General features: G+C 32.5%; 1 protein-coding gene and 1 long non-coding RNA gene across 9 annotated transcripts in view; one reads left to right on the top strand and one right to left on the bottom strand.

The window, feature by feature from the left end:
• LOC141447728 (ABC transporter G family member 23-like) overlaps positions 1-14,745 on the bottom strand; it is a 25,784-nt gene continuing 11,039 nt past the window's right edge. For both annotated transcript variants that reach the window (XM_074115508.1, XM_074115507.1), the window contains exons 3-16: positions 14,140-14,272; positions 13,907-14,061; positions 9,452-9,559; positions 8,813-8,906; positions 7,443-7,565; positions 7,130-7,263; positions 5,378-5,585; positions 4,648-4,825; positions 4,450-4,565; positions 3,880-3,950; positions 3,037-3,122; positions 2,783-2,956; positions 2,615-2,701; positions 1-324 (exon numbers count right to left, since the gene is read on the bottom strand). In XM_074115508.1, the coding sequence (XP_073971609.1) occupies positions 86-324; positions 2,615-2,701; positions 2,783-2,956; positions 3,037-3,122; positions 3,880-3,950; positions 4,450-4,565; positions 4,648-4,825; positions 5,378-5,585; positions 7,130-7,263; positions 7,443-7,565; positions 8,813-8,906; positions 9,452-9,559; positions 13,907-14,061; positions 14,140-14,272 (1,906 nt within the window). In that variant the 3' untranslated portion in view covers positions 1-85. The remainder of the gene's footprint in view (positions 325-2,614; positions 2,702-2,782; positions 2,957-3,036; positions 3,123-3,879; positions 3,951-4,449; positions 4,566-4,647; positions 4,826-5,377; positions 5,586-7,129; positions 7,264-7,442; positions 7,566-8,812; positions 8,907-9,451; positions 9,560-13,906; positions 14,062-14,139; positions 14,273-14,745) is intronic.
• LOC141447755 (uncharacterized) overlaps positions 9,621-14,745 on the top strand; it is a 19,166-nt gene continuing 14,041 nt past the window's right edge. Inside the window, exons 1-7 of one of the 7 annotated variants that reach the window (XR_012454549.1) lie at positions 9,623-10,251; positions 10,393-10,512; positions 10,642-10,952; positions 11,252-11,427; positions 11,549-11,691; positions 14,182-14,371; positions 14,439-14,711. This is a non-coding gene — a long non-coding RNA (uncharacterized lncRNA). Of the gene's footprint in view, positions 10,252-10,392; positions 10,513-10,641; positions 10,953-11,251; positions 11,428-11,548; positions 11,692-14,181; positions 14,372-14,438; positions 14,712-14,745 lie in introns of all 7 variants that reach the window. The other 6 variants (XR_012454550.1, XR_012454553.1, XR_012454551.1 and 3 more) reach the window with 6 other exon arrangements.

Genomic DNA, 14,745 nt, shown 5'->3' on the forward strand with positions numbered 1-14,745 from the left:
ATTATTATTATTATACAAATAATTTATTGAAAATAAAACAAAAATAAATTATTTACAAAAACAGAATTAACAAATAAGTAGCTATTTATATATTTTTCGATAAAAACGATTTGGCTTTATTTCTTTTAACATAAATATAAGTAATAAATGTGAAGACAACAATCCATGAGCAGCTGGAAATAAATCCTAAATAGACATCGCGATTCGTCATATCCCATCCTCTTATACTTAGACTTCTTAGCGATTGTGTGGAAAAGGTGTTTGGTGCAAACCAGGATAATACTTTTATTGCAGGATGCATACCTTCCGTTGGCCACATCATACCTGAAATTGTAATGAATACATTTTGGTTAAGGAAAATAAATACTAAAAATGATAGAATTAAGTTAGTTTTTTTTAATCGATTGTAAAAAGTTCACAAGATGTCACAACAACTTATTGGAAATTTAATATTTCGGATTTTTTATAAGCGAAAATGGTCTCGTTCATAAGAGAGGCTATGAAACATGTGATTGTAATATATTAGCTTCCCAAAAATGGCTACCTTCAGCCGGCGGCAACTCTATGGGAGGCCCTAGTCACTTAAAGAACAAAATTAGAACAAAAAAAAAGCACAAAATGGTGATTGAAAATTTATCTTCTTTAATTTCTCTTGCTTAGAATCGGTTGAAGGAAGTAAAATTTTTGATTTCTTATTTTCATCCGAAGTATACGTTTTGAGGTACCTTTACTAAAAAAAAAAGAAAGGTTTCTGAAAATGTTCTCTCTCACTCTTCCTGTACGTGGATGAAAATTTAAAAAAATCACTGGAAGCTGAATTCGATTAGGCTTCATCAGGATATCCTACTTGTAACTTAGTGATCTATAGATTGCCAACCATGTACATATCATTTTACTGAAATTCGTAAATTATTTTCCATTCTAAACAATACTTTTAACAATATCCATTAAAAAAATACCACGAAAACTGTTTTAAAAACAGTTAACAGATATTGTTAAAAGTATTGTTTAGAATGGAAAATAATTTACGAATTTCAGTAAAATGATATGTACACGGTTGGCAATCTATAGATCACTAAGTTACAAGTAGGATATCCTGATGAAGCCTAATCGAATTCAGCTTCCTTCCATAGATTTTTTTTCTATTGCAAAATAATAATAATAATAATTTAATTATTGTTGTAAATTTGCTTTTTATGAGGAAATGAAGTAGAAAAAGCCACTCTAAAAGTATTCGAAGGTTTTATAGCATAAAAACTATAATGGCTGCATACTATAGTTTTTGTGTGGGAGTCTGTTGAAGTGCGTTACTTTTCATTCTTTTGTTGTTTGGTGATGGATTAATAAATCTAGGAAGAAAGATTAGTGCCAATTTTATAATCGTAATTTGTTATTTTTAGTAATGCCGAGCTTTTATCAAAGGGACTAGGGGGTGCGTTCCACTTGGCGACCACAACGACCAAAACATACTTTCAGGCGTTCCACTTGGCGACCGCGGTCGTTGTGGTCGTGGCGAAAACGTCACTAATGACGTCACTATTTTCGCCCACACAACGACCACAACGCCCCATCTATAAAGCTGGGTCGAAGTGGGCGTTCAGAGTTGGCGCAATTTTTAAAACAAAATATGGCGACCGAAAAAATTATCTCATGTAAATGAAAGTATTATTTCATGTAAATAATAGAATGTGTTTCTCGAAAGTCGACAAAAAATAAATAAATAAATAATTACTTATCCCTTTACATACTAAATCACTGAATAACAAAATCATTTACCTGAAATAACTTTTAAATTCTTCATTTGAATAAAGATCAATTACTCTGATAGCTAATAATACGTGGCCTAAGTTTTCGCTTTTTATCATTGCGATTTTGTAAAATTGCATTCCATTCTAATCGGAACTAGATAAAGAACTTTCTAAAGCATTATTAATAAATATCCAACTGTTGCCACAAAAGACATTTTAATTTTATTTAAACGTAAATTTTATAAATACTCCACTAAAATGTAATATAAAAAATTGAATTATATATATTCTTTTAATATAAGTCAACTTTACCAATAATTAATAAAGTTTATTATAACTGCTTTTAAATGGGGTTTAAATTAATAAATAACCTCTTCAAGCTTCTAACTTATTTTCGAGGCCGCCATATGTAATGTTTACATGAACGGTTAAAACGCCCACAGTCCGTTCCACTTGGGTTTTCGATCGCAACGCCCACAAGCAAGTGGAACGGGCAAAATCGCGGTCGTGAGCGTGGTCGTTGTGGTCGCCAAGTGGAACGCACCCTAGGTCATCTTCAGGGCTTACATTTTTGAAAATTCGTATTATGTTTTATTCATTGCAATTTAATGTTTCTTTTTTCCTGACTGTTGCTTCTTCTGGTACTTCCAACAGTCCAGCATACTTCCTAACTTGAGTGCTTCAACTATCAGGACAGAATACACACCACCGTTGAGGCAAACACGAATAATGTAAAACATATGATATTCATTAATCGAACAAAAGTAAATAGAATAAGCCGCCCTAAAATTATACAAAGATCCTGTAAGGTGCATTGTAGTATTTTAATTTTAAATTAGTTTGCATACTAATACATGAATATGTACCTCCTAGCATCAAACTTCCCATTACACAACCAGTACAAAGACTTGCTACGACGGGCACAGAGTTAAACGAGGTAGACAGAGTGAAAGCTGTAAAAGAATTTTCCTTTTATTTATTTATTTATTTTTTAAACAAAATTATAAAGGTAATATTGAAATAATGATACTTACAAACAGCGGTACCAGCAAGTCCTACAAGTATCAGTAGCACCGTGGAGAGAAATGGTTTCACTAAAGGAAATTGCAAAATCCAATACATCATAATCATACAGCTGAATATCTGGAATAGTTGTACGACAATGTGCCCAAGTATATGTCCGGCCAGTACTTCGAATACTGTGGTGCCTGTAAAAATTAGTTATTTCATGAAAAATAGGTTAAATACCTTGTATAATGAAAAATATATTCAGTTTATTATTTCTAACCTGCAACTATACTACGACTCATGGCGCCAGAATTTTTCTCTTCTATAACCACAATGCTATATGATAATGGCATTGCAAATATTAATCTGTAAAAAAATTCATCATAATCCATATTTGTTACATTATAATAATAAAAAAAATAAATCAATACGGTACTTTTCCGTTAGCCGGGCGCAAATGTCGCCAATTGTGAACCAAACGCGAGCCAAGTTAACGGAAAAAAGTCGAAAACGTTCAACTATAAACAAATATTAATTAATAGTAAGCAAAACAAGTTCAACTGTAAACAAATATTAATGAATTTTAAAGAAAACAGTTTTACCCAATACTGTTTTTCGCTTGCGCCTGGCTAACGGAAAAGTACCAAAAATACTATTAAAAGCTAAAACTAAAATTACATTTTTTCAATAATAACAGAATTTATAAAGTGGCAACAAGACACGTCTGTAATAAGTAAAGGAATCGTTCTAAGTTTGAATCATGTAAATAATGCCCAAAAAAATACTATAATGGCAGCTTTGATGTTGAGTTGAACTTTTTCATACTCCTGGGGTTGTTAAGAGAAAATATTGCAATATGACTTCGCTGGAAGTACAAGTTCCTGGGACGAGAGTCCCAGAGTCCGAATGGGATTTCGAGGAGGTTAAAAATTCGAGTAGATCAGAACGTACCCCCTTCCCAAGGTAATGCAGCCCACGCCTGTCTCTAATAGGAAGAACTTCTACGTTTTATGAAGTCAAGAATTTTTTCATCAGTTGTTTTAATAATATACTTTATTCATGAATAGAAACCACTGTTTAACACTTTACTCAAACCTCCATAGTTTTTTAATGAAGAACTTACATAATAATTAAAGCTGGTGAAACAAATTCTTGAAAACTGGGATTAGCATTTCCATATATTGGTTTTTCAAACTGTAAACATAAATATACACTCAAATTAAGGATTGTAAAAGATTCTTAGAAACATATTGAAGGATGCAATGATGGTAATCATGCGATTTACCAAGTTTAAGCTAGGTGGGATTTTTCAGTTGCGTATTTCTATCAATACTGCTTTCTCTCTAGAAATGAGGCGATAGTTATTAAAACCATTCACTTCTTGGTTTCTGCGGGAAATGGAATGTCCAATACCTCGAGTAATGGATAGCACTTCGTGCAATGTCCCACATCAAAGCAATGATATTTAAATAATAAAGTCCTCTGTAAAGGTCCTGAAGTTAAGCCTGATCCAGAAAAATGTTTAAAAAATAGGCTTCATCTCTTAGGAAGAAATTTCTGTTACAATAAAACTTACGAGAAATTTAGCAAGCAACAGAACAGGATGGACCTTAAACTAATAGGTCAGTGATACTAATTTACTACAGAGCTAAAAGATAGTGCTTTAAAATTAGAATTAACTTGCAATTATCACCTTTACAGGTAAATTTATAAATTCCTCAGGATATCCACAGGCACGATATATCTCTTTGCCCATTTCAGTGTAACTATCTCTTAGTTTGCGTCTCAACAGCTCATAAATAATTTTATCTAAAAATGCCAATAAAACTTCGATTATTCTGATAACTAATTATTTCTAATAACAATTCTATTTATTGAGTTTAAAATGTACTTGACGAATCCATATAGGCTGCAATGGTGCTGTTGCTCACTATTTCAGGGTCCGTTATCGAAGGTTCATTTAGTCTGGTTGAGAGAGCGTTAGTGAAATCCGGTGAAAAATGCAGCACTCCCCAGATGTCTGTATCTTTAATGTGCCCAATAGCAGTTTCAACTTCTTTAAATTCTACCTGGTAATTTATTTCTAGTTAGTACTAACTTTACAGTGATTTTCGACAATGATGGAAGTGTTCGATGTGTTAAATTTTGGTAGTTCAGATTTTTTACCAGTTGAACATGTGTTGTCTGCCCTTCACCCTCACTTCCGCTTAACTCAAAAATGAATAATAGCAAGAAAGCTCTCATCTTGGTTTCAACGAGAAAGCGAACAGTTTGGGCAAAGAAGATTCCATACAGACTCTTTTCGTTCCCTTCTACACGACGAACGAAATTTGTAAGTCATGAATAAAGTTTTTTAAAAACATTTCCTGACTTTTGACGAAAAAAGGAGCCGAAGCTGTATTCTACGTTTATGTAATTATGATCATAAGTATTAAATTTAATCTCTCATTAAGCTAAAGTAAGTATTAATTTATATTTCACTTAACACCATCTCGACCTGCAACACGATTTTGACTTGAACATGTTTTGATATCAAGATAGGATCTTCACGCTATGTTTTCGTTTAAATAGTTTTCTATCTATTTTAGGAACAAATGATATTATAAAAACATCACACTTACTGTATAAATTTGTTTTTTCCTCAAATGATGTAAATAATTACAACTGAGATAATTCAAGTCGCATATATGCGGTTGATGGCTGTAGTTTCGGCAGGAAATTATATCGTTGTTTATCACTCCCAAAGAAAGTAAGTCTGGTTCTCTTCCATTTCCGTAATAAAACAGCAGAATACAAGCTATTGGAAGCCCAAAAACAAATAATGCAACTCTAGGAAAAAAATAAAAAGTTTACGTTAATAAGTTTGGTTATACATTTATTAAATTTATTGAGTACGAAAAAGATATGCTTGAATAGCTAATAAACTGCCATCGTTTTGTACTTAAGTTTATAAGGCAAAGTTTGAATTGAATCGCAGATTTTGTAAGTTTACAACAATGTAATTTTCAAACATTCCGATTAGAAAAGAATAGAACTGTAATATTCAACGATTAGCACCATTCATCAATAACTTTTTTATTAAAATCTTTTATTGAAATTTGCGACTGCAACTGTTCTTGCAACAAGCAAAAGTGATATAACATAATGTCGTGAATGAAGATTGGTGAAGTGGCGACACTCCATTAACGAGAATAGATTTTGACTGCTCTTATAAGGAGAGTAAACAGCTGGGCCATCTTTTCTTTAATCTCTCTGAAGGATTACCAAGCGTTCAATTAAAGGATGAGGATGAGCTGCTGTAAAGGAATGAAAGTTTAAGAAACGAGTTTTAATAAGGTCGTTAACGAAAGGGATCTTGAGTTCATTATGAATGGCGAGGTTAAAAAAATATAGAATAGAGCGTTAAGTAGTTTTCGTAGTATTTTTGATTGTACAGTCTGAATGCGTAAAGAATTGGAACGTTTAGTCGATCCCCATACTACGATACCGTATGACCAAATAGGTCGCAGTAACAACAGGTGTAAGAGTCTTTTGTTTTGTAGGTTGAGTTTCGAACGTTTGTCAAGTAGTCTGGCAAAAAGTTTGTAGCGTTGGTTAGTTTCTTGTCTTTTCGAGTCCAGTATGGGGAGTCCCATGTCAACCGTTTTCCTAGATGCAGTCCAAGGTAGCGTCCACTTTGTCCACAGTTGGTATAGGAGTTTGGTTCAAGATAATGGGAGGTAGAATTTTTCGTCTTAGAGTAAATACTATATATATTTTGATTTCTTAACGTTAGTTTTGATTCGCCATTTGATAAGCCAGTCCTGTACGTGAATGATGTGCGTTTGAAGAGTTCGTGTAGCGATAAGAGGATCGGAATGAGGAGAGAAGATAGCAGTATCGTCAGCAAAGGTGAACAGAATGGTATTTGGATATCCATCTAGCCAGAGCTGGTGTTCCTCAGGGCAGTGTCCTAGGTCCTCTTCTTTACACCTTATTTGCAGCAGATATACCTCATCAATAACTAAATTTAAAATAATAGTAATAACAACCGACTTCTTAAATTTTGCAAAATTTAAACTCATAATATTATAAACGATACATTTATATATATAGTAAAGTAAAGTAAAAGTAATCGCCTATTTTTTCAGGCGGGGCTTAACGTCCAACTACCAATTAGGTGTCGTGGACGGAGGCGACTAGCAAACATACTTTACAGTAAATTTCTTTTATTAACCATTAAATAAAATCCAAGGCCTAAAGACCGGGAATCGAACCCATTACCACAATACATATTAGCTTCGCAGGTCTCGCCTCTAACCGCTCGGCTACCGTGGCGCCTTTACATTTATATATATATATATATATATATATAAAAAGTTCATTATACTTACGAGAAATTTCTCCATAAAAAAGTTAAATTTTTTTTAAATTCTGCTAGAAATCTCGCCTTAGTGAATGTTTCGTTATTAATCGTCAATGGCGAGAAGGTTAATTCTTTACTTTTAACTGGAGCAAGGATATTTTCCTATCAGCAATAACATACAAAAAAGATATTATCATTTTTTTACAAATTATGGTTCGTTTACATTTTTTCTAGAGAATTATAAAACTAATTAGTTTCGTTAGTAGAAAACATTTTCTTAAGTAAATCTTTCTTGAATTATTTCATTCTGAAATACTAGATTCTATCTATTTCATATTTACCTCACATATCTGCTGTTTACTTAATTTTAAAAACGCCTCCTCTAAAGAAAGAGTGTTGCATTCTTCCATGAGAACATATGGAGACTTTTCACTTATCATAACACCCTCTCGCATCAGCCCTACCTGGAGCAGAAAAAAAAGTGGTTTTTAATAAGAGAAGTGTTAAGGAGGAAGTAAGACCAGCGTTTTCTTCTGAATCCTAATAACTCTCCTTAAAATATTATTTTATTCTGCAAAAGTATTGGAAGCCGAAAACCCACACTAATTCCTTCACAAATATTTATGTGCGATATTTACAGAAACACAAAGCAGGCATTTCTTCGCAGAGGGATATATTTCAGCAGTATTCGCAGCCATCTCATCATTAGTAAGTACTCAAAGTACTGTTAACACTCATAGACTTCCTCTTACTGCTTTTTACGTATTGTAAGTTTTCACCAAACTTACGATTTGTAATAAAAATATATTTAGTTGATCAACCAGCTTAACTTCACCTCTCTTAGAACCCAATTGAAATAAAGTTTAAAATTTAAAAAACAAAAAACCAAATAAATAATGCTCTTACACATTTTTATAATGTTAAAAACCACATCAACTACTTTGTTGGTACTTCTATTACGTGGATTTTAAGTTACAATAATTTGCAAGGAAAGTTCAGTCTAAGAATGAACTCTCCTCAAAAAAAGCAAGCCTATGTGATTAATGGTATAATTGGAAGGTGTACTGAAAACGGTAATACTTTACTTCTAATTTTGACTTCAAATTATGTAACTATTGCCTTGATCTACACAGCTAAATTGATTTATAAATTCAATTTTTAATAAATGAATCCATTTTAATAAGAATTTTTTATAGCTCACATCAAGTGAATTTGTTTTAAAAAATTAACTGATTATTATTATGGAAATAAGATGTAAGAGGTTAATTTGAACATAATGTAACCATGTAATTTTCAATTATGTTATTTATTACCAGATTTGAAATTAGAAAAATAAAAACAGTCTCTAATTACAAGAAATCGCTGAACATTAGTGTTTTGGAAATTAAAGTATTTATTTTCAATATGCAGCGTCTATATCTAAGGCCAAAGGCGCTCGGAGCCTTCTCAGGTACTGCCAGCTTGTGGAAAGCGTTCTTTTGCTACAGGCAGCACGATCTTCATTGGGAAACGAGATGCAAAGGATTCTAGAAGTACGATACCTAAGGGCGGTTAAGCCTGAAGTGGATCCCGGTACTCCAGACATAATAGTTCATCGTGCTACTAACTCCTTCCATTTTTATTATTATTCCCTTGCATCGTTATATGCTATAATCATTAACACCTATTATTATCCCTAAAATTTCTATATTACAAACAGAATTCTACTAACGGTATGCGCCTGTTTAGTCTCCTCAATGTAATGCGTTGTAATTATCACAGTCCTATCTCCATTTTCACACCAATTGACAAGGAACTCCCAGATCCTGCAATATTTCACATGGAAAGGCTATCAATATTTGAAAAATCTTAATCATTTATTTGTCCAAATTTTAGAAATGTACATATCCAGACCTCCAATCATTTTTTGCAGAGAATTATAAGAGCTAGCAGCGATTAACTGTGATAATAAATATAACTGGCCAAACAATTATCAGATGTTTTAACGCAGTTGCATTGGATCACATAATTAATAATAAGTAAGCAAGTGTGCCGTGTGACAGAGCTTTGTTATATGAGACAAAATTACACCAAGCTGTTGAATGAATTATACTTGATGGATTAAAATCCGTTACTGTTTAGAATTAAAGAAAAAAACGTGCAACGAACTGACAATCAATCAATTATTAGTCCTTTTTTAGAAATTTACAATTTATGGAGGGAAAGCGCACAAACAGTAAATAAGTTGTACAGTAATATCTGTTAGGCATAAGTAGCAGGAGGAAAACCACCCATTGATAGCTTCGAGTAAAGTAGAAAATAAAATAATTTTGTATTTAATTTTTCAACACAAAAATAAATTTAGACATACCTGTGTCTAAGGATTGGATCCACACCTACAGTTGGTTCGTCCAACATCAACAATTCTGGATCATGGATCAATGCAATTGCCAGCGAAACTCGTCTTTGTTGACCCCCACTTGAAAATAATCATAATGAAATTATTCATTATTAATCAAAAATAATCTACAACATTTGCAGATGTGATTAGGTATTTGACAGTACATTAGAATGACCACTCAATTTATTTTTAAGTAATTTTTAGGCAGCAAACCATAATTTTAATATAGTTTGATAATACACATCATTTTATCGGGCTAAAATCATTAAAAAAATGGTCATTGTAGATATGTACTATTCACTATCAGAGATTGATTTATTAGTTCGATGTAAAGGATTCGGCTTTTACTTATTAATTTCTGTTTCATGCTACACTTGCTGATACCAATGATAATGGATGAAAATCCGAAACCTGCCATAAATTATTTTTTAAAAAACAAGCGGCTATAACGGTTAAATAATCTATGAAACATTTATCTTAGCTGAGAAACAACTCAAAAACTTCTTTTGTATTATTTTTTCCAAATTACAATTAATGTTTAATTTAAAATTTTAAATAACTAGTGTACTGAAAAAACAATGGGATGACCTTTTATTTTACTGTTCGCTTCGAATTTTTTCTCAGTTGTGGTATTGTATTAAATTCAAAAAGGCCGCCATAAATCTGCCATTACAGACGTGAGGATAACCTCTCAATAGAATATAACCTCTAGCCCCTACCCAGCACAGAATCAGCACGTTCCTTTACAACGCAGTATGTCTCGCAACAAAGTAACGATATTTTTTGCCTTAAGTTTAGAATTATTAAAGAAAACAATCATTTCTTAAGATATAAGCAGCAATTGAAATTCAAATTAAACAAAATGTGGTTTGCTTCATACTTTATTTTTTAAATGCATTCTTATGTTTCAGTAAATCACTAATCAATAACGAAATTTGTTATACTTAAACTGAATCAGTTTTTCTACTTACTCAATTTGATGACATATTTAAACTAAAAGAGGGATTAATATATATACAGCATTAGTCAAAGTAATTCAGGCTTAATTCTTTTTAACATTTAATATGCTTAACGAGTTTAACAAAGAAAATACCTTGTACTGATTATTTTAACTGGATCTTCCAATTTAAATCAAATATTTTTGTTCTAACTTTTCTTAGGAATAGAAGATACATCACTTGACATAGTACGCAAACTTTTTCTGCGTAACAGATCCCGTTTATCAATGTCAATAAAAGGGTAGCACACTTAAGTAAATTTTCATTTAAATTTGCTCCTAATACTATGTAGTAGAACAACTAACTGCCTTGCATTACTCACGATGTTCTGGATAAAATCTCAGTAGACTACCTTTAAAAATTTATTGCATTAATACCCAATAGAAGGCTTTTCTATAATGAATAAGATACGCCGAGTCCACTGCAACTAAGTCTAATTTGTAACTTATGCATTAATCGCAAATATAAACTTGGTAAGTAAAATGGACATCTACTATTTTCGAAATCAAGTTGTGCACATTTCCTTACACATATCTTCTTATAGAATTATTTGTGTCAACAAATCATTATTTTTCCGTGCTTTCAATGTTTTAAATCCTAGTTTCTCGATCTACTTTCAAAATAACAGTTATTTAAGAGTTTCTTTTGAAGAATTCTTATTATAAAATACATATTTTGGTGTCACTTCCTATAAATTTAAACCACTTTACAACCTTCTTGTTATCAGTCAATTTCTTGTTACTACGCATGTCCATATTCTTCCCATGTGCAGTTTGCAGTTATATCAATTCTTGCATTGCTCTGATGGACCATTCAAACAAATTAATCTTCTTCCAATTTCTTGCTTCTAACTATATTAAAAATGAAGTCTGACATATCTGACCGATCACAAATCAATAACTTCGAATCTAATTGGAGATTGTTTTGTACACTTCCATCTAATACTAGGTATGTAACTTGTTTGAATGTAATTTCTCTCTGTGCATTATCTAGGGCTGTCAAAAAAAAATCACAAACTGATCTTAAGGCTTAACATTCAAGTTTTAGAATTTCTATTTATTATTTTCAGGGTAAAAGTTTTGATATTTTCAATGAAAGCTAATAAGGATGGACTAATAATGTTTTAAACATAAAATGAACACCCAACTTTGTTAGTAACAAAAAAAAAGAAGACAAATTTCAGTCACATGCAAAAGCAATACAAAATTCTTGGTAAGTGCCTTTAAAAATAAATAAATAAATAGACTACTTGTTTGACTAAAAGCTCTATTTGTCGATTTGCATGAAATTTTGGTTAAAACCACTAGAAATAATGCCTCACATTGAATCCTAGTTTACTACGGTACTATTGCAACAAGGTCGTGGACCATTCGTACTACCGTAGGTGCCCATTAAAGCACAACGTACCATTCTTTAATTATTGACTGGTTCGATAACTTTCTGGTATTATTTACTGTGCTCAGGCGGAAAAAGGAGTGTAGCTGCTTGAAAATTCACAAAGAACACGACTTGTTTCTTAATCAAGGCTTCTGACACAGATTTCTTGTAGCCTCTTTGATTACGGTGACTTAACTCGTGAATTTTTTCCCCGGAACAACTAAACTAGTACGTGCAGTTGTTTTGTTGGGATAAACAGAGATACTTCTCTGCTTTCAATTTTAGTGGAAACATGTTTTTTTTTTGCCTTAGCTACGAAATAATATAAATTTAAAACAGATAAAAATTTACGTGCTATTAGGCATTAGAGAGGACTTATAAAAAACCTCCTGTAGAATAGGTAGGACATCTAGATTAGTTGTTCATGAAATTTCGGCTGTAACCACTACGAATAATCAATGCGTATCAACTCACAGTAATAATGGCATTTTAAGATTGCTAATAAAAAAAAATTGTGGTTGAATTGTTGTGGTCTATTAACAATTATAGAATAGAATAGAAAAGAAATTTATTATTCTGGGACAATTGTCCCCTAAGAATAAATACAGGAACAAATAGAGGCCTTAACAGTTTGGCCTGTGATTATACAGAAATTAAATAAATAAATATTTACAAAAGTGAAAATATAATAAGTGAAAATGAAAGTAAAAATAAAATAATAAAACAGCAGAAATTAAGGAAATAAATTAAAACAATTAGAATTTCGGAGGAAGCTGAATAGAAAGTAGATAACTGAATAGACGGGATTTAAAGATAGATAGGGTAGGAGCATGGCGGACAGATGAAGGCAAGGAGTTCCAGAGAGAGGTAGCCCGTATGAGGAAGGACTTGTCAAAGGATGAGGTACGGTGAGAGGGAATATAGAGATCAGATGAGCGAGATCTAGTGTTACGGGAATGGATGGAGGATTTAAACTTAAGGAGTTGAAAAATATAGGAATGCCTTTGAGACTGGATGACTTGAAAAAGGAAAGAAGCCAAAAGATATTGGCGGCGATAGACAGGAAAAAGCCACTTCAACTCATCGTAGCAGTGCGAAATGCGAGAGTCTCTGGAAATGCTGAAAATAAATCTTATGAAGCAGTTCATGAGGCGCTTAAGCTTAGCTTCAATATCACCAGAAAGACCGCCATACACTAAACAACCATAGTCGAAATGGGGGAATATAAGAGAGGAAACTAGGAGTTGCCGGGTCTTAATTGGAAAAAGGTGACGGGAACTATTAAACTGCTTAAGGATATGGATGGAACGACGAGAGATTTGGGAAACATGGTTTTTCCAGGATAGGTTTTGATCGAAAGTGATACCAAGGTTTTTCACAGAGGAACAATATTTTATTGGGGTATTGTAAAGGAAAAGATTAGGAAGAGGAGCCAATGATTTAAGGAGTGGGTTGGAGCCAATAACTATAGCTTTGGTCTTTTCTACATTCAGGGTAAGCTTATTGTTCGTGGCCCATGCTGAGATATTATTGAGGTCTTCTTGAAGTTTAAATACAGCTTCAAACAAATCCGACGGGGAAAAGGATAGGTAAATCTGAAAATCATCAGCATAGAGGTGATACTGGGAATGAGAGATGGAAAGAGGAAGGTCATTGATGTAAATTGAGAAGAGGGTGGGAGATAGGGAAGAACCTTGAGGTACACCGCGTGACAAAGGAAGAAGTGAAGAAGGATTACTATCGGGAGTGACAACGAATTGGGAACGATTAGACAGGAAGGATTGGAACCAACGGAGGGTGCTATTGGAAAAAGAGAGGGATTGTAGTTTAGATAGCAGGATATGATGGTATCAAAGGCTTTGGAGAAGTCTAGGAGTATAAGGTTGGTAAGTTTTTGGTCGTCAATATCCGTCTGCAAGTCATGGGTAATTTTCAAGAGTGCAGATTGAGTGGAATAAGAAAGACGAAAGCCAGATTGGAGTGAAAGATGATGATGTTTCGTGCTCATGATCGCATAATGCATGGAAAAAGATAATAAAAATATATAAACCTTAATTCGGGAATGCATTTATTTCTATCTGGTAGGTCCAATACATCGAACATTAGGTCCATTCTGCATTTCGTTTTGTTTCTTGACATTCCGTACAATGTTGCAAAGTAGTTGAATAACTCCTCTATTGTCAACTGTTCATATAAACAAACTGCCTGAAAAGGAGGGAAATTTAAGTAATTTAAAAAATATATGAAATGTTTAATCAGATTTCAAACCAAATCAAAACATACTTGAGGCATGAATCCAACTTTACTTTTTGATTTTACCGCTAGATCTACAGTTCCACTATCCAATCCGACAAGACCTACTATGGAATTTAGTAATGTTGATTTACCACATCCACTGGAACCTAGTAATCCATAACTAAAAAAAAATAATTTATTTCAAATGGGATTAATTCAAGCAAACTGTTAAAAATGGATAAGATGAAGCTTTCTTCCTTAATCTTACAGATAGCAGCAAGTAAGTTTTTAATTATGTATTAATGTCTTTATTAGTTCCTCTGATTTTAACCAATTATTTCTTTTAGCTTCTAACAGCTTCTTTAGGTATTCTCTGGCAAAAGCAAGCCGCTTTTTGCAGTTCGTTTCGAAAATTGCAATAAAATAATTTCAATTTATACTATGCCACAGTAGATGTCTATTGCAGATCAAGAGCGTTCTAATATTATTGCTTTAAATTACAAAGTATAGCATTGAATGCTAAAAAAAAATTCCATTAGATTTTTTTCTTTAATTACCCAGAAGTAATAATATAAGAAAGAAAACTTTTACAAATCACGAAAGAAAAAAAAGTAAACAAGGTTGGTTACTTTTATTATTCTCATTTAACTGATA

This window comes from Rhodnius prolixus, unplaced genomic scaffold (assembly GCF_049639745.1).
Source record: "Rhodnius prolixus isolate KJV_2025 unplaced genomic scaffold, Rpr scaffold_13, whole genome shotgun sequence".
NCBI classification, from domain to species: Eukaryota; Metazoa; Arthropoda; class Insecta; order Hemiptera; family Reduviidae; genus Rhodnius; species Rhodnius prolixus.